This window comes from Lissotriton vulgaris, chromosome 11, assembly GCF_964263255.1.
Source record: "Lissotriton vulgaris chromosome 11, aLisVul1.2, whole genome shotgun sequence".
In the NCBI taxonomy this organism is placed as follows: Eukaryota; Metazoa; Chordata; class Amphibia; order Caudata; family Salamandridae; genus Lissotriton; species Lissotriton vulgaris.
The window spans coordinates 543,056,333-543,074,495 of record NC_141699.1 but is presented as its reverse complement, the minus strand read 5'-3'; the positions used below and the strand labels follow the sequence as shown (position 1 = coordinate 543,074,495).

General features: G+C 48.0%; 1 protein-coding gene across 10 annotated transcripts in view; it reads right to left on the bottom strand.

Moving 5' to 3' along the window:
- Positions 1–18,163, bottom strand: part of ANK1 (ankyrin 1) — a 1,037,654-nt gene that overhangs the window by 656,292 nt on the left and 363,199 nt on the right. For all 10 annotated transcript variants that reach the window (XM_086943592.1, XM_086943597.1, XM_086943588.1 and 7 more), the window contains 4 exons: positions 16,843–16,941; positions 13,762–13,860; positions 12,056–12,241; positions 10,196–10,294 (listed from right to left, as the gene is read on the bottom strand). In XM_086943592.1, coding sequence (XP_086799718.1) covers positions 10,196–10,294; positions 12,056–12,241; positions 13,762–13,860; positions 16,843–16,941 — 483 coding nt within the window. The remainder of the gene's footprint in view (positions 1–10,195; positions 10,295–12,055; positions 12,242–13,761; positions 13,861–16,842; positions 16,942–18,163) is intronic.

Here is an 18,163-nt window from a genome sequence, read left to right as displayed (position 1 = left end):
AGACTGGGCCTCTATCACACAGAAGTAAAAAAGCCGGTCCATTCCATTTCAATTAAAACATATCCATCAGGATTAACTAGAATCATAAAAGCACTCAAACAACTACATATTAAACACTTATACATGTGGTGATGCTCTTGCTTTTATTCACCGCGAGTCCCTCGCATACAGCTGAGTTATGATTTACAGAAAGGGATTTACAAAGAGGGAATTCTTTACATACAGTGAAGCGCTGATATACAACGAAGTGTTTAGATGTATTGGTGCTCTTGCATGGTGCCACTTTTGATTACATTGAAGCTCTTTGATATTTTAAATCTCTGCCTTAACCCATTGTTCTTGCATAAGAACAAATATTACTTACCTGTAAACAGTGGTTCTCCAGTATTGGTGTCTTTCATAGATTCACATGCTTGAATATTCCCAGTCGTCAAAGTGGAAGCCCCACGGTAAATAAATTAGCAATAAAAACCAACAATATATGTATATAGAAACATAATTACATACATTATAAAACCATAAATACGTATAAGTACCAATGATAGCAGTAACACATAGGAATACATTAAAAGAAAAAAGCACTTTCATAACATATCCAAGTCATTATGTTAGTAAAACTATAGCCAATCAGGCGCAAGCACCCCTCTAGAACCTTCTCCTCAGAGGCTCAGGCCCTCAGATTTTCGTAGCACCAGAGTGACAAAAGAGTCTAAGAGGAGAAGCGAGCCTCTGAGGGGAGGTGGGTGGGTCGCATGTGAATCTATGAAAGACACCAATACTGGAGAACCAACGTTTACAAGTAAGTAAGAATTGTTCTTCTCCAGTATTGGGGTGTCTTTCACAGATTTACATGCTTGAATAGAATAGTGAGCAGTAATAGCTGGCCGCAAGGCAAAAGAGCAGTACATAAGCATACAATGCAATGAAATCACATAATGCAGCCAGACAGATAAATTACTCATATAGGCGGAGGGAATGAAAGAGGCTCACCATATTTAAAAAGATTACGAAGCCCCGCTTGGCCCACTGCTGAATCAGCTTTGTTGATCATCTCGAGGCAGTAGTGCTTTGTAAAAGTATGCCTGCTCGGCATATATGGTGAATCGGCACACCCGCAAACAGGGCAGTAGAGGAAGATATCGCCCTGGTGGAATGAGCCTGTACAGTAGATTGAAGAGGCTTGCCGGCTTTCTGATGACAAAATGAAATTGCTCAGGAAATCCAACGTGCAATAGTTGGCTTGGTAACAGGACGCCCCTTGCGCATGCGTCCGTAAGCAACGAACAGTTGATCAGACTTACGAAAGGGCGCTGTCCTATCGATGCAGAATTTAAGGCATCTTTTAACGTCCAATGAATGCAAACGTTGCTCCGCTGGAGATTGAGGATTAGCGAAGAAAGTCTTTAGGAACACTGGTTCATTGAGGTGAAAATCAGTCGCCACCTTAGGCATGAATGCCGTGTTGGTGCGAAGTACGACACAGTCCGATTTGCATTGAAGAAAAGGAGGCTGAATGGTAAAGGCATGGATATCATTCACGTGACATGAGGAGGTCAAGGCAAGAAGAAGGGCCACCTTCCAGGTCAAAAATTTCAAATCCGCTTTGTGAATGGGCTCAAACGGTGCCTTCATCAATTGCGCCAAAACAACATTGAGATGCCAGGGCGGAGGGGGACGCCGAATGGACGGGAACATCCTGAATAGTCCTTTGAAGAACTGTCGAATGACTCTGGAAGAGTAGAAAGAAGAAGACCCATCCTGCCAGAAACGAGAGATTGCCGCTAGGAAGACCTTCTAAGTGGAGTGGGAAAGTCCTGATTGAGACAACTGCAGAAAGAATGGCAGAAGATGAGCAGGAGAGGAGTGCACGGGGTGGATGTTGGTAGAGGCACACCAGTGTCAGAACCTTTTCCACTTTAGCTTGTAAGTCTTTACTGTGGACGGAGCTCTCGCATTGGCAAGAACATCTCTACATGCTGGTGAAATATTCAAGTGGGCAAATTCATGGTGCTCAGGTTCCAGGCCGATAATTTGAGAGAGGAGGGGTCTGGATGACAGATCTGACCCTTGTCCATTGTGAGGAGATCCGCTCGAGTACGAAGGAGGATGGGTTCGCACTGTGAGAGAAGCAGCAGTTCCGAGAATCACGCATGTCGAGGCCACCTGGGAGCGATCAGGAGAATGTGGCACTGCTGTCTCCGCATTTTCCACAACACTCGAGGAACCAGCGGAATCGTCGGAAAAGCATAGGCGAATAGATTGCACCAGTCCATCAAAAGTCATTTCCCCCATGACCCTTGATGGGGAAGCCAACTTGCATAAGACGGGCATTTCCGGTTCACCGGGCTCACAAACAGATCCATGTTCGGGCGACCCCACAACCGAAAGATGAAGTCCAGAGTAGGCTGATGCAACTCCCACTCGTGGGTCGAGGACGCGGGCCTGCTGAGGGAGTCTGCTAGGATGTTGGAGATGCCTGGTAGGTGAACCGCTGTCAGGGTTATTTAGTGACGGAGCGTCCAGTCCCAGATGCTCTGCACCAGCTAAAAAGGAGCGGTAACTTGGTGCCCCCCTGTTTGTTCACATAGTGCATACTGGTGGTATTGTCTGTTTGAATGAGCACAGATTCACCCTGGAGCAGAAGATGGAAAGACTTGAGCGCCAGGAATATGGCCATGAGTTCCAGTCTGTTGAGACAGGGTCCACTTGCCCTTTATGGATAGCCCCTGAAGATGTGTGCCCCAGACTTCCAGGGAGGCATCCGTGGTAAGGATGAGCTCTGGAGCGATGGTCAGGAAAGAAGTACCGGCAGCGATGTTTGACGATTGAGCCCACCATAAGAGAGCGGACCTCATCCGAGCGGTCACCAGAACCAGATCGTTGAAAGAGCCGGTGACCTGGCGCCACTGCTTGTCCAATTCCTCCTGAATCGGGTGACTCTTGAGCCTGCAATTTGGGATCAGGGAGATGCAGGAGGACGCCATCCCGAGAAAGGATTTCAATACACAAACTGAAACAGACCCTTTTGAATGGATGAGAGCCACTAGGCGTAAAAACCGCACCTGAAGCTCGTGAGATACGAATGACTTCACCAGCGAAGTATTCAGAGTGACGCCTAGAAAATTTCTGCAGGGAGCTGGATCGACCTGAGACTTCTCGGTGTTGATGGACAGACCGAGAGAGTGGAATAGAGTCAGACAGAAGTAAGTGTCCAGAGATGCCTGGTGACAAGATTGCGACTTGATGAGACAGTCGTCCAGGTAGGGAGAGATTTGAACGCCCTTCAAACGTAAATATGCCACCACCGGAGCCAAGACCTTAGTGAAGACGCAAGGGGTGGAGCGAAGGCCGAAAGGCAGAACCTTGAATTGAAAGTCTCTGTGCCCCACCCGAAAGCGTAAGTACTTCCGGTGTCTTGGAAGTATCGGCACGTGGAAATAAGTGTCCTGGAGATCGATGGTGATCCTGAAATCAACCTTCGAGAGAAGGCGGAGAATTTCCACGAGCCTGAGCATGCGGAAGGATTGGCACTTCAGGTACTTGTTTAAGGCTCGTAAGTCAAGGATCGGACGCCATTCGCCGGACTTCTTGAGGACGAGGAAAAAACGGGAATAGAATTCCATCCCCTTCTAAGACTTGGGAACCACTTCAAAGGCCCCTTTCTGAATCATGAGTCGAATCTGATGGAAAAGCCCCTTGAGGTGTGCCGGAGGCGGACCAGATGGAGGAGTGTTCGGAGGGAATTTGACAAACTCCAAAGCATGGCCCTTTGATACAATGTCTAGCACCTAACGGTCCGAGGTGATTGAAGACCAATTGGAAAAGAAGAGGGAGATTTGACCTCCAACTTTGAGCGGGGAAGGTAAGTCATTGCTTCTTAGAGGCGGAGCAAAGGTGAGACTTGTTGGGCATCCCGACAGAATCTGAAGCCCAAGTAAACCATTCCGCCCAGACGACATGGGTGACCCGGAGGTTTCCCTGCAAGACATAGCAGCCTTACTGGCTGCCATGCGGGCAGAAAACCTCAGCCTACGCTATGACATGACGGCCATGCAGGGCCAGTTGGCGGCCGCAATCACCAGCCCTTGGGGGACTACCCCTAGCCCCAGAGTCAGACAAGAAGGGTTGCTAAGACTGCCTACGTTCACTTTTGGTGGGTCCTCTACTGCCACCAATCAGGTCACAGCTTTACAGGTTGTCACACCCCACCCAGGGCAGCTGGTTCCCCCTGAAAGTTTCTACGGCGACAGTACCAAATACGGCATCTTCTTCCATCAGTGCCGTTTGCATTTCATGACCAGGGCATCAGCCTTTCCCGATGACGCATCGAAAGTCGCATTTATACTATCATATATGGGTGGGGACGCCGCCCAGTGGTCCATTTCGCTAGTAGAAAATGATGACCCCATGCTTGCTGACCTACCGACGTTTAAGGAAGCCATGCGGCGGATGTTCGCCCGTCACACTTTGTGCAAGCCGCAGACAACGAGCTGCTCAATCTAAAGCAAGGCAACAATGACTTGCTCCATTACATTACTGTGTTCAGCAGGCTCGTCATCGAGGCCCATTGGCCCGCATCCAAGAAGGTGTCAGTGTTCTATCGGGGTTTGCATGATGACCTCAAGGATCTCATATCACAGCTGCCCAATCCGCCTGATGAAATTGGCCCTTTCATAGATCTGGTGGTCAAGATGAACTTTCGACTACAGGAAAGAAGAACCGAAAAAGGGAAAGGCAGCGACAACCGCTTCCTGTCTTTCGGGGACAAGGGCTCGGAAAAAGGCAAGGAGGAAGCGGCTCCTCCAGGCGATACCCCGGAACCTATGCAGATAGGAGGCATCAGAGGACCCCTAACCAGTCAAGAAAGAGAAAAGAGGAGGAAACAGAACCAGTGCCTGTATTGTGGCAAAAGCGGGCATTTCGTCAGGGAATGCCCGGTGAAACCCACACGCCCTCAGAGCAGAAGGCCTTTCGTGTTACCCATGAACAAAGGAGACAAGATGGGAAACGAGACAACCTAGTAGACAAAGGGGTCCGTCCACTGGGTTTTTCTTCCTGCAACTCTGCAATCCTTGCAATCTTCGACGGCAGTCACCACGTAGGAGTGGAAGTGACCTTGCAGAATCAGACAGGCAATACTTGGCTGGTAACCGCCCTGCTGGACTCCGGAGCAACCGGCAACTTTATTGACACTAACTATTCACAAGCCTTGGGCAAGAACACGGTGCCAAAGGCACAACCTGAAACGGTCAAGGCAGTGGATGGAACGGACCTAACTTCCGGCCTTATCAGGTGTCAAACCGAAGACATGAGCATGACCTTCACGAATCGCCACGCCGAATCCATCAGCTTTGACGTGATTGACGCTCCCCAGTTCAAGGTCATATTGGGTCTGCCATGGTTAGTAGACCACAATCCCCGGATCGATTGGGTGTCCAGGATTATAACCTTGGATTCAGAACATTGCTGCAGGACCTGTTACACGGAGGATAACTCACTCGGTATTCATACCATCCAAGCACGCTCGTTACCCTTACGGGGCATGGGGATGGTTACCCAAGCAGAAGTACCAGAGGCCTATCTGGGCTTGGTGGATGTGTTCGACAAGAAAGGAGCCAACACCTTACCACCACATTGTTCGTTTGTTTGCAGGATAGACCTGATACCCGGCTCCACGTTACCATGCAGTAGAATCTATTCCCTCACGGAGAAGAAGAATGTCCACCTACGCTCCTATCTGGATGAGTTTCTGACAAACGGGTTCATCTGCCAATCCAGGTCTCCAGTGTCCTCTCCCCTATTCTTCGTGTCGAAGAAGGAAGGCGATTTGAGGACCTGTATTGACTTTAGGGCGATGAACGCTATCACGGTGAAGAACCGATACCCTTTACCGCTGATCTCCAACCTCTTGGATCAGGTAAAGAACGCCTCTATCTACACAAAACCCGACCTACGGGGAGCTTACCACCTAGTCAGATTCCGGAAGGGTGACGAATGGAAACCGCCTTCCGGACCAAGTTCGGTCTTTTTGAGTATCAAGTCATGCCTTTCGGACTCTGCAACACCCCCGCAGCATTCCAGTACTTCATCGATGAGGTGTTAAGGGAATACATCAATGTCTTCTGTATTGTATACATAGACGATATACTGATATATTCACGGACCATCACGGAACACGTCCAACACATACGTTCTGTCCTCCAGTAGTTGGGAAAACATCGTTTGTACGTGAAGTTGGAGAAGAGTGTTTTTCACGTTACCGCTGTTGAGTTCCTGGGGCATATCATCACTCCAGCTGGCATCCAGATGAATAACAAAAAAGTGGAGGCCATCCTACTGTGGCCCACTCCAGAGCCCGTGAAAGGGGTCCAGAGATTCCTAGAGTTTTCCAACTACTATCGTCGGTTCATCACAGGCTTCTCCGGGATGGTGGCTCCTATCACACGCTTACTATGCAAAGGAGTACGCTTTTGTTGGGACCAGAAAGCAGACATCGCGTGCCAGGAATTGAAAAGCCGGTTCACCACAGCCCCTGTTCTTGTGCACCCAGACACCGAGCTGCCTTTCATAGTGGAGGCAGATGCCTCACAGGATGCATTGGGGGGTGTGTTGTCACAGAGAGATGCCAATACAGGACAGCTATACCCTGTGGCCTTCTACTCCAAGAAGCTCCAACCCGCTGAACGCAACTACACTGTCTCTGACCGGGAGCTACCGGCGATCAAGACGGCGTTCGAGGAATGGTGCCACTATCTGAAGGACGCAAAACACACCGTAACCATCTACACAGACCACAGGAACCTCCAGTTCCTACGTTCAGCACGTGCCCTTACAGCCCGACAGCTTCGATGGACCTTGTTCTTTAACGAGTACAACTTCACAATTATGTTCCGACCCGGAAAAGAGAACGCCAAGGCGGACGCCCTTTCACGTCTAGAGGAAACCAATGACGTTGCTGATACTACTGAGCCTGTTTCCATCATACCAGAACAACACTTCCAGGGCATCATTGTGTCCTCAGAGTTCATGACTCAGTTGCAAAAGGACGTGAACCTAACCAATCCAGTTGTCCTAGCAGAAGAACCCAAGAGAGTGACACATGTGAACGGGTTCCTGTTCAGGGGAGACAAGCTGTACCTGCCTAGGGCGGCTCGTCAGCAACAAGCATTACGCATGTGTCACGATCAAGTACTCTCGAGCCATCCTGGTTACCACAAGACTCTCGACCTGTTACAGAGACAATTCTGATGGCCGACTATGGAGGCTGACACGAGAAACCACGTATCCAGTTGTGCCATTTGCCTGAAAAGGCAAGTATAGTTCAGAACCCCCTGCAAGCCTTCTACGTCCCATTCCAGTATCACCATATCCGTGGCACACCATTTCCATGGACTTCGTGGTGGAACTCCCTCTTACCAACACCGGCCAAACCACAGTACAGCGCATTTCGTGCCTTTGATGAAGATACCCATGGCAGCCCAACTGGCTTTGGTCTTCGTGAACAACGTGGTTCGCCTCCACGGCATCCCTTCGGTAGTGATAACGGACCGGGGGTCGCAATTCGTGTCCCCCTTCTGGAAGGAAGTATGCAGGATACTGGAAATGGACCTACGCCTCTCCGCCGTGTACCGCCCCCAGACGAACGGGTAAGCTGAAAGAACGCACCACACCATGGAGCAGTACCTCCGCTGCTTGCTGCTTATGGTTGAGAAGGAATGGTCTGACGTGCTATGGATGGCGGAATACGCATATAACAACAGCAGGCATTCGGCCATCGGCATGTCCCCTTTCTTTTACCTCCAAGGATGACACCCCTGCACAACTGCTTGGAAGGAACCCCTGGACAGCCCATTACCGATGGTGCTGGCTTATCATGGTACCCTGTGTAATCTTTGGCAACAAGCCCGGTTCAAGCTGGCCAAAGCGAAGGACTCCTACAAGACACACGCCGACGCTCATAGGCAGAAGGAACCCGAATACCTCAAGGGCGACAGAGTGTGGCTCTCCATTCGGCACCTCAATGTGCATGGCCCCAAGAAACTGTTGCCTCATTTTGTGGGCCCTTTTGTCATCGAAAAAGTGGTCTATGAAGCTCTCACTGCCTACACACATGAAGATACACCCGGTCTTCCATCTCTCCCTTCTGCATGCGGTCCACCCCAGCAGCACCATTCCCTCTCCTCCTTCCCCGGTGGTGGTGGAGGACCATGTAGAGTACGAGGTCAGGGCCATCTTGGGTTCTCGTCGAACCAGAGGGATGCTCTACTACCTGGTGGACTGGAAGGGGTACGGTCCCGATGAACGATCCTGGGAACCGTTGTCCATGTACGCTATGCTCCCGTTCTGGATCGTGCTTTCCATCTGAGTCACCCGCTTAGCCCTCGCCCTGCTTCCCCTTTCTGACTCCAGGTGTGTTGGGGGGTTCTGTCTTACGGGGGTTACTGTCACGTTGCGACGTCTTGCCATTCCCGAGTAGCCGCCAGACACATGCAGGTATCGGGATCCTCACTTCCGGCGGAAGTCGAGTCCTGGTCTAGTCCTTCTTGACCCACCTTCCTCTGCCGAAGCACTTCCGGGGGAGACGTTTAAACGCTGCGTTTCCCGCCGGCTCCGTGCTTCAGATTCATCCGGATCCACCTGACACCATTTCGGAGCCCAGAGAAGCTACGGACTGCTCTCCTGTCTCCCGTACTGTGAGGCGCTGTAGCGCTTACCTTAGTCTTCTGTTCCGGTACTCTACTGCGCACGAGCGCTGTTCATTATTTGTGCTGTGCCGCGCTGAAGCGCTTACCTTGGTCCTTCCTTTCTGGTGCATTACCGCGCAGGAGCGCTATACTTGTTGCACTATTACCACGCAGGAGCGCTATACTTGTTGCACTATTACCACGCAGGAGCGCTATACTTGGTTTGCATTGTTACCGCGCAGGAGCGCTATATACTTGGTTGTTTATTACTGCGCAGGAGCGCTATACTTGGTTTGCATTGTTACCGCGCAGGAGCGCTATATACTTGGTTGTTTATTACTGCGCAGGAGCGCTATACTTTGTTTGCACTATCACCGCGCAGGAGTGCTATACTTTGGTTGGTTATTGCCGCACACGGGCGCTTGCCTTGGTTTTCCTTTCTTCATCGGAGCATCCATGATTTCCTTGGTTCCGGGATCTACATGAGCCCTGGTAAGTTTGTGGATAAGGTGATCCTTCCTGCATGTGTTTAGAGGTCTACCCCGAAGCGGGAGGTGTGGTCTTTTCCTAATTGGGTCTTTCTTGTCTCCCCAGTTATATCAAGATCCTTCCCAGCTCCACAACCACCAAGGCCTCTTCGTTCCTTTTTGGCTCCCTTCCCTGGTTCCATCTCATCATCTCATCCCTGCTGGGTGCCACTCTCCGCACGGGTCAGGTGGGTACAGGGGCGGTGGCTCTTGTCTCTGCGGAATCGCTTCACAAGCAAAGGTGAATCTTGTGGGGCATCCCGGCACGCAAGGCTTTCTGAATCAGAAAAAGGTGAATCCTTCTCCTTCAACCTCTGTAACCAAAGGAGGAGACGTCCCTCCCTGTCCTTAAGGGTCTTGGTGGAGAAAGTCCTGCAAATTTTACATTTGCCTACCTCATGCTCTGGATAGAGGCAATAAATACACCTCTTGTGAGGGTCCTCAGAGAAGAGCCGCAACTTCCCACAAGAAGCCCAAGGACGAAACAAAGACTTCTTACTTGAAGACAGCTCAGAAAAGCCAGAAGAAATCCACAAGGAAGTAGAAAACTGAGCAGAGCTCAGGGAGACTCCCTTCACACGACGTGTGGTAGAAAATGTGAGGGCCTGAGCCTCTGAGGAGAAGGTTCTAGAGGGGTGCTTGCGCCTGATTGGCTATAGTTTGGACTAACATAATGACTTGGATATGTTATGAAAGTTCTTTTTTCTTTCAATGTATTCCTATGTGTTACTGCTATCCTTGGTACTTATACGTATTTATGGTTTTAGAATGTATGTAATTATGTTTCTATATACATATATTGTTAGTTTTTATTGCTAATGTATTTACGAGGGCTCCCAATTCGACTACGGGGAATATTCAAGCATGTGAATCTATGAAAGACACCCCAATACTGGAGAAAGTGAAGTTCTTAAATATAGTGGCATTGTTATATGCAACAATATGCAACCAAGTTCTCATGTTCTGCCCCCTGCTATCTCTTACCTGTGGGGTGAAGTTGACGTTTGCCCCACGGTTCAGGAGCAGCTGAGCCACGGTGAGGTTTTCATAGTGGGCAGCAATGTGCAGTGGGGTAAACCCGGTCTGTAATTCAAAAACAGTAAGAACTTAGCAAAGAAACCAAGACACAAGTACTGAAGGAAATAGTGCCCTAGAGGGCTACCTAGCAATGCATGATCGCCCCCGACATTGGGCCTCATTTATGAGACCATTGCACCACCAGTGTGTCACTTTTTTGAAGCAACAGCAAAGCAATGGGCTTGTCCATGCTTACAAGGCCACGTACAAGGCCACGTAAAGCCACCCTGGTTATGTAAATATGGGATCCTGTCATGCATTACTCTGTGTGAAAGGAGCATTCATGTGTGTTGCTGTGAGTGTTCCCACGCAACATCCTTAGTACCTGGCACATTCCCAGATTTACAGTGTTTTGTAAAGCTGGAAATGTGTCAGAATCCTACACCTCCTCAGGGGAGGCGTAGGAGTGGAGCAATGAGGAGAAAAGCTGTTATTTCTCCTTGTCTTTCCTCTTTCGATGCGTGCTGCATTCTGCAGCACGCACAGAAAGAGGAAAATGCCATCAGTTATTGTTTTTGTGCAGGAAGGTGTCCCTTCCTACACAAAAACAATTATCCCTGCAAAGCAGGCACCCATGCAACATATCACAAAGGTGTCTGTTTTGGCGCACAGCTGCTGTTAGTGTGCCGATGCAAGGAAGGACAGGAATACACAGTATCTTGTGGATACTGTGCATTCCTGCACTTTTATTTGGACACGCAGCAGCACAGGAGAAAGGCTTGCTGTGCTGCAGTGTGTCAAAATGTAGTAAATGAAGCCCATTGAATGCACATCCTGCCTCAACTCATTTCTGCATCATAAAATATGTTGCAGTCAGAATCCTGTGGCTTTATAAACTCCAAATGTGTACAAGGAGACAGAGGAAAACCTCTTCTTCCCAGGTTAACTTTCTCTTGGTCTGGGAAGGCATTTGGAAAACCCCTCTGTAGAATTTATAAACATGGCTAGCAGCAGAACCAAAGCAGTTCTGTAGATTTAAGGGAAGTGACATTGTAGTGTTTTTCTGTAATGGCTCAAAAGACTCTGTTCTGCCAATTATGTTAAATAGGTGTGGAGAATTAATTTCTAATGAGACGTGGAGGCCTGCATAAAGTCCTCGTGGGAGGTGATCAAGCTCTGTTCTTCATAGAACATATCTATATTTCAGTTCACTGCTTAAACACCACCTCTGATCAATAGCACTCCTCCACCCAAACTTACAACAAATGTCTATGGCACGCGACCACTCCTTTAGCTAAGTCACTGGAAAATCATATAGCATGCTATCTTTTTGCCCAAGTATGTTAGACCTTGTAAAACTGGTATATATGTGCCCTTTCCACCCAGCACTGATGTTACATTTGAACCAGTGCCCGGAAATAAAAGGTATAATGACCTTTGGTCAAATGACTCAGTCACTCAAATGTGCCCTGCCTCACTGTCCAATGAGGCATCAGCTCTGGGGTCCACCAAGGACATTGTGGTTTATAAATGTCACTGATTGCTTTTGACAAATAGACCACGCAGAGTGGAGACGATGGTTCTGGGACCTGGATCTCCACCCACTCGTGATATAGAATCAGTCTTACTCATGAGATGTCACTACACACAGGCAGATTCAACCTGATCCAAGACAGAGGAAAATCCAGCCCTGTATCCGAGACCAGCCTCCACACACAAATAGGTCTATCTGGATCACCCCCACACAGAGGCGACATGGCCTCCTCCAGTACACATTAGACTCAGTCTGAAACCACCCTGGGTGGGTAATGGTCTCACAAGGCGCACCTTAGAGAGGACGTCTGCATTGGGGTCGTTCTGCAGGAGCACTGCCGCTGTTCGCGTGTCGTCATTGCGGGCTGCTATGTGCAGGGCAGGCAGACGCACCTTTCCCTTGGTGCCGTAGTTTATCAGATGGGCAACAACGTTTTCGTGGCCTTGCTGCAATGCAACTGCCAACGGTGTAAAGCCATCCTGAGGGAGGAAACAGAAAGAGCATGATCATTAAAAGAGCAGACACAGGATTAAAGGGGAGGGTGAAAGGCAGAAAAGGTAGTGGAAAAGTAAATTGGGGCTAGCAAGATGAGAGAGACAGAGAGAACATGAACTAGTGACACTGAGAGAAAGCGAAAGAAGATCGTAGAGCAGAAAATAAAGAAATGGAAATATAAGTGACACAGAAGGAGAAAAGAAAAAGAAATAAAAGACACAATAGAGGCGAAAAATCATGGATATAGAGACGGAACAAAAAAGGAATTATTTATCAACGAGATTATGAGGACAGGAAAGACAAGAATAAGAGGGAAGAGACACTACGAAGCTGACAGCCAGGAGGACAGAAGAAAGCAGAAGGGGAAATCAAGAGAAGAAAGAAAGTGAGATGGGGAAAGATGAGATTGCTTAGGTTGAGACTGGAAAGAGGAGACCGTAAATGGAATATGGGAAAACCACTACATAGGAAAAAGAGGAAACAGAAAAGAGGCAACACTGGAGGTTTGAGACGAAAAGGAAAAGATGAGGGAAGGAATATACAGAAAAAAAGAAGTTAGGAAAAAGTAGCGAGGAGAAGGAGTAGAAAAAGGAAGTATCGAGCAAGAACAGAAGTTGACCAAAAGAAGAGAAGCCAGAAAGATAAGGTTTCCAGCAAAAGAGGGGAAAAGCGAATCAGGAAACAGAAAGGAGGCAGACAAAGGAGGAAACATTACGAAGAATAGAGTTTACAGGTGAAAGAGACAGAGAGGAAGAATGTTGAGACAAGTTCTTATGGAAGACCTAATCATTTATGGTTAGGGCTTTTCTCTTGTGAGAAATAGCCCTGGTGTGGCTCCGAAGGGCAGCTCCCATAAAAAGAAGAAAAGTGTGCCACTTTAGTAATCAGTGCACTTAGGGCCTTATTTAGAATTTGACAGGTCAGTGACACTGCTGTAACTTAGTGGTGCTCCCGCCCACCAAATTTGAGGTTCCCCAGCTCTTTTTAGGGTTGAGTAAAGTGCCAGGATTCCATTGGCAGAGCCTCGGCTGGCTCTAACAGTAAACTCCTCTGGCCTGGTAGCCCATTTGCAAAGGGATCACCAAGTCATAATTAGGTTTGTCCTGCCCTATTAAAGAGCAGGGTGACTATCACACTTTCCCTTCCCGTGTCCACAATACAAGGCATTGAGTCTATTCTTTTCATTAAAAAAAATAAACTACTATTTTGGCAGGGTCTCCTAACAGGGTTGATTGGCCTCCACCAGGGTCTAAACGACCTCCTTACACTCCTATGATGTATCCTAGTATCTATGAAAATACTAGTTCCATTGAGGGAATGGAGTGCCAGTGCATGTTTTCAATAGAATCCTTTAGAACAGTAAAATGTCAAGCTCCTCTCCTGTAATGTGTGGGACAAGTTAGAATGTGTTTGCCCTTGGGGCAGCTTTTGCCCGTAGTCCACCACTCTCATCTTTGAGATACAATGGGAAAAAGTCTTACTGCTAACTTCCCACCTGACTCACCTCTGTTGCCACGTTCAGATTAGCTCCATTCTCCAGTAGGTATTTCACCACCTCCAGGTGATTTTCCTGGGCCGCCATGTAGAGTGGTGTAAAGCCTTTCTGTAGGAGGGGATAGAGAGGGTTAGTGAATCTATGTGGAGCAAATACACACCCTGCAAACGCACAGTCTCATAGGGTGGTTAACTTGCCTTTATACATTAGGCTACAGAAAAGGTTAAAGAAATGAGAGGTTGGCTGATTCAGAGTTTAGTTGGTTGAGGTAACTCCGTAATTATGTCGGAGTACTTTAGTCTCGCCATATCAAGGGTCCTCCACCCACCAAACTTAGAGTGCTGCCCTGCAGCGGTTTCTGTCATTGTATAAAAAGTTTGACGGATAGTACATTCAAAATTATGTTTCCATCCATCAAACTTTTAACATGTTTTTCTTTTTCCGAAAACTAAATTGCAAAGCGGAACTTTATTTATTGATTTATTTATTTGCTTATGTAGCACTGGACTCGACCCCCGAAGGGGTATCTCCGCGCTTGATTCGCTGATGGTGCCAGATTTGGTGCCTTTAGTGGGTGTAAATAGGGAGCTATGTCTCACAGAAGAGATATGTTGAGTGCTTTCCGGAATGATAAAAGATTGGCATTTTGTCTCATACCAATAGGGAGTTTATTCCAAATGGAGGGTCCTATGTATGCTTTGCTTTTAAAAATAAAAACGAATGCCCTCCCACACCATGGGAGTTTTCGCCCAAGTGTGCAGATCATTTAAACATTGTATTCCCTTTAGCTCCATGTGTTTTATGCCATTAATAGAGAGTAAAAAATAGTTGTTCGACCAGTGATGTAATGAAACTTGAGGCCCCCCCCCTGCAAAATGCACAGAGGGGCCCCCTTCCGGACTTACTCCGGGGCTCCCAGTGTCCACCCCACTGAAGCTCCCTGTACCTGTGTGCACTGTTTGTGCAAGGCTTCTGTGAGATACCATCCCTCCCCTCACAGAGGGGCCCAGTGTGCACCCCACTGAAGCTGCCTGTCACCTGTGAGCACTGTGTGTGTCATCTGTGATACACAGTCCCTGCCCTCACAAACAGGACCCAGTGCGCACCCCACTGAAACTGCCTGTCCCTGTATGTGTCCTCTGAGACACCGTCCCTGCCCTCATAGACAGGTCCCAGTGTGCACCCCACTAAAGCTGCCAGTCACCTATGAGCACTGTGTGTGTCATCTGTGACACACAGTCCCTGCCCTCACAAACAGGACCCAGTGTGCACCCCACTGAAACTGCCTGTCCCTGTAGGTGTCCTCTGAGACACCGTCCCTGCCCTCATAGACAGGTCCCAGTGTGCACCCCATTGAAGCTCTCTGTCCCTGTGAGCACTGTGAGTGTCCGCTGCAAGACACCATCCCTGCTCCACAGACAGGCCCCAGGTGTGCACCCCACTGAGGCTGTCTCTCACCTGTGAGCACTGTGCGTGTCCTCTGTGAGACACCGTCTCTCCCCTCACAGAGGGGCCCCAATATGCAACCCACTGAAGCTCCCTGTCTCTGTGTGCACTGTGCGTGTCCTCTACGAGACACCGTCCCTGCCCTCATAGACAGGTCCCAGAGTGCACCCCATTGAAGCTCCCTGTCCCTGTGTGCACTGTGCTTGTCCTCTGTGAGACACCGTCTCTCCCCTCACAGAGGGGCCCCAATGAGCAACCCACTGAAGCTCCCTGTCCCTGTGTGCACTGTGCGTGTCCTCTACGAGACACCGTCCCTGCTCTCAGAGGGCCCCAGTGTGAACCCCCAACAGACGCTGCTTGTCCCTGTGTGTGTCCTCTGTGAGGCGCTGTCCCTGCCCTCACAGACAGGCACCAGTGTGCACCCCCACCGAATCCGCCTGTCACCTGTGTGCACTGTCTGACCATGTATTCTGCGAGACACCATCCCTTCCCTTACATAGGGGCCCCAGTGTGGACCCCCACTGAAGCTGCCTGTCACCTACGTCTGTAGCTGCCTGTCCATTTCCGCACTGTGCGTGTCTTCTTTGAGAAACCGTCCCTGCCCCTCCCAGTGCGCACCCCTCTGTCACCTGTGTGCACTGTTTGCTCCTTGTCCAGTATGAATTCTGTTTAATACTCTGCTGGCCTCGCTCATCTTGTGTTGTCTCAATATGACTCTCAGATGCCTCTCATCACTGCTCCTTTACCGCTTTCTCGTTTTCTTTTTGCTCCGCTCGGACCTGGGTATTGTGCTGAGGGGGCCCCCTGCAGCTGGGGCCCCCCACCGCACCGCGGGGGATGCTGGGCCTGTGTTACGCCCCTGTGTTCGACTGCCCCTTCTGATGGTAGTATGGGAGAGTAAAAACTGACCATTCAATCGCCTACTCTAAATCGGTCGAGTCCTTACTCCTTTAGGCCATCGGAGGAGTATGTCAGCGACGAAGACATACTTATGGTCCACACGCCTGTAAATCAGGTGACCTTCAGTTTGGCCGAGAGGATACTCTTTCGCTGCCAAGCTCAAAATCAGCCCCAGGATAACAAAACACATACAAGGAGAATCCATACAGCCACCATTGAGGTCAAAGTAAGCCTTTTTGATTGAAAAGCCTCGAGTATGCACTTCAGGAAACATCAGGGGACACAGTAAATGCAATGTAATTATTAAAACTGACTAATTGGATGTGAAAATAAAAGTATCATTTTCTATATTCGTTTTTTGTGTTTTTGTCTCAAAGTGCATCCGAACACAATGTTAAATTAAACTAAATGGGTATGCGCGGGAGTGTTTAGGTTATTGTCATTATACCCCTATTCCTTGGCCACTTAAAAGTTCAGTTGGGGTGTCCTTACTGCTGATTGTACAGTTGCGACTGACAATTATATATTTCAGTGTTACAGGTGAGTAAAGATGTGCGTGGAGGGTGTGTGTGTGTGTTTGTGTTATAGATATATTTGTACAGATCTAAAGATGAAAACGTGTTCCTTTGTTACAGACACGCAAGGTTGTGTCATGCAGGTGGCTGTGTGCCTGTGTTATTAACCATTGATGGGGGTGACTAACAGCTAAGGGCTTGTGTGCCGAATACAAACATTTCTCTTTACCTGAGACTGCGAGTTGACGTTGGCCCCATAGTTCACAAGTTCTCGCACGACCTCCTCCTGCCCGGCCAGGGCGGCGATGTGCAGTGCTGTGTTTCCTTTCTAAAACAGAGCATGACAAGTCAGGGCAGATCCGAACCAAAGTCTTTGACACGCTTTACTTTCTGTGTCTCTATCTCCTTGGAAAAGAAGTCTATCACTCTGTGGTCTTTGCTGCCTCTACCTCATGAGACGGTCATATTTCCATGTACATGTTTTCTATCATTCATCATCTGCCTCTCTTTCTTTGGATATTTTCTGTTTGTGTGTTTCTCCCATCTTTTGTAGCACTGTTCTTGAGGCCATGTCTCCAGTCTCCTTGTATGTTTATCTTTCCTTTCAATTGTGTCTAACGTTTCTTCTCTCTTGTTCTTTGTTCTGCATTCTTTCCTTGTACATGTTTCATTACTTTTGTCCCTCCCTGTACTGTTCTTTCCCTTTCTTTTAACTGCTGCTATTATTGCACTTTTGTTGCAGTTGCTTGATGTTGTACTTCTTTCTGTCTCGAATTTCTCTCTCCGTTTCCCTTTTTCTTACATTTTTTATCCCTCTTTTCTTGCCTTATCTTTACTTGTACTTGGCTTTATCTTTTATTGTATTTCAGTGTTTGCCTTCTACGTCGTCATCTCTATCAACACACCTGTGTCTTTGACCTTTTATTTTAATTTTGTCTTGTACTTTTTTCACTCTATCCATGTCGTGACCTTCTCTTGCCTTCTAATTGTGTCCATCTTTTCTTGTGCTATCTGCCATTGTACTACTTCTTCTTTTCCCTGTACTATTATTTTTCGTTGTACTGATCTTTTTACTTTAACTCCTTTCTTCTCCTGTATATCTTTTGCTTTTTTGTATTAATTTCCTTATTTGTACTTGCTGCTCTCTTTTCATGTATTTCTCTCTTTCCTTGTAACTGTCTCTCCCTTTGCTGTTACACCTAGCATTTACTTTTATTTTTGACAGTCTTTCAGTGGTCATGAGCAGTGATTATGCTGTACTTGTGTCTCACGTTCCTTGTACTTTTATTTACCGTTTCTTATATCCATCTTTCTGTGTACCTAACTTCTCTTTCCACATACGTTGTGTCTTTCATTATAATTGTCTGGCTTCTGCTTGCACCTCTTTTCTATTTCTCTTTCCATGTACTACTCTCCTTTTCACTCCTTTCTCGTTTTTCTTGTACTCCTATGTTCCCTTGTCTCTCTTTTTATTATACTCCTACATCATACATTTCATTGTACTTTTGGCTGTCTTTCATTGGCATATGTGCTACCTTGCCTCGCATTTT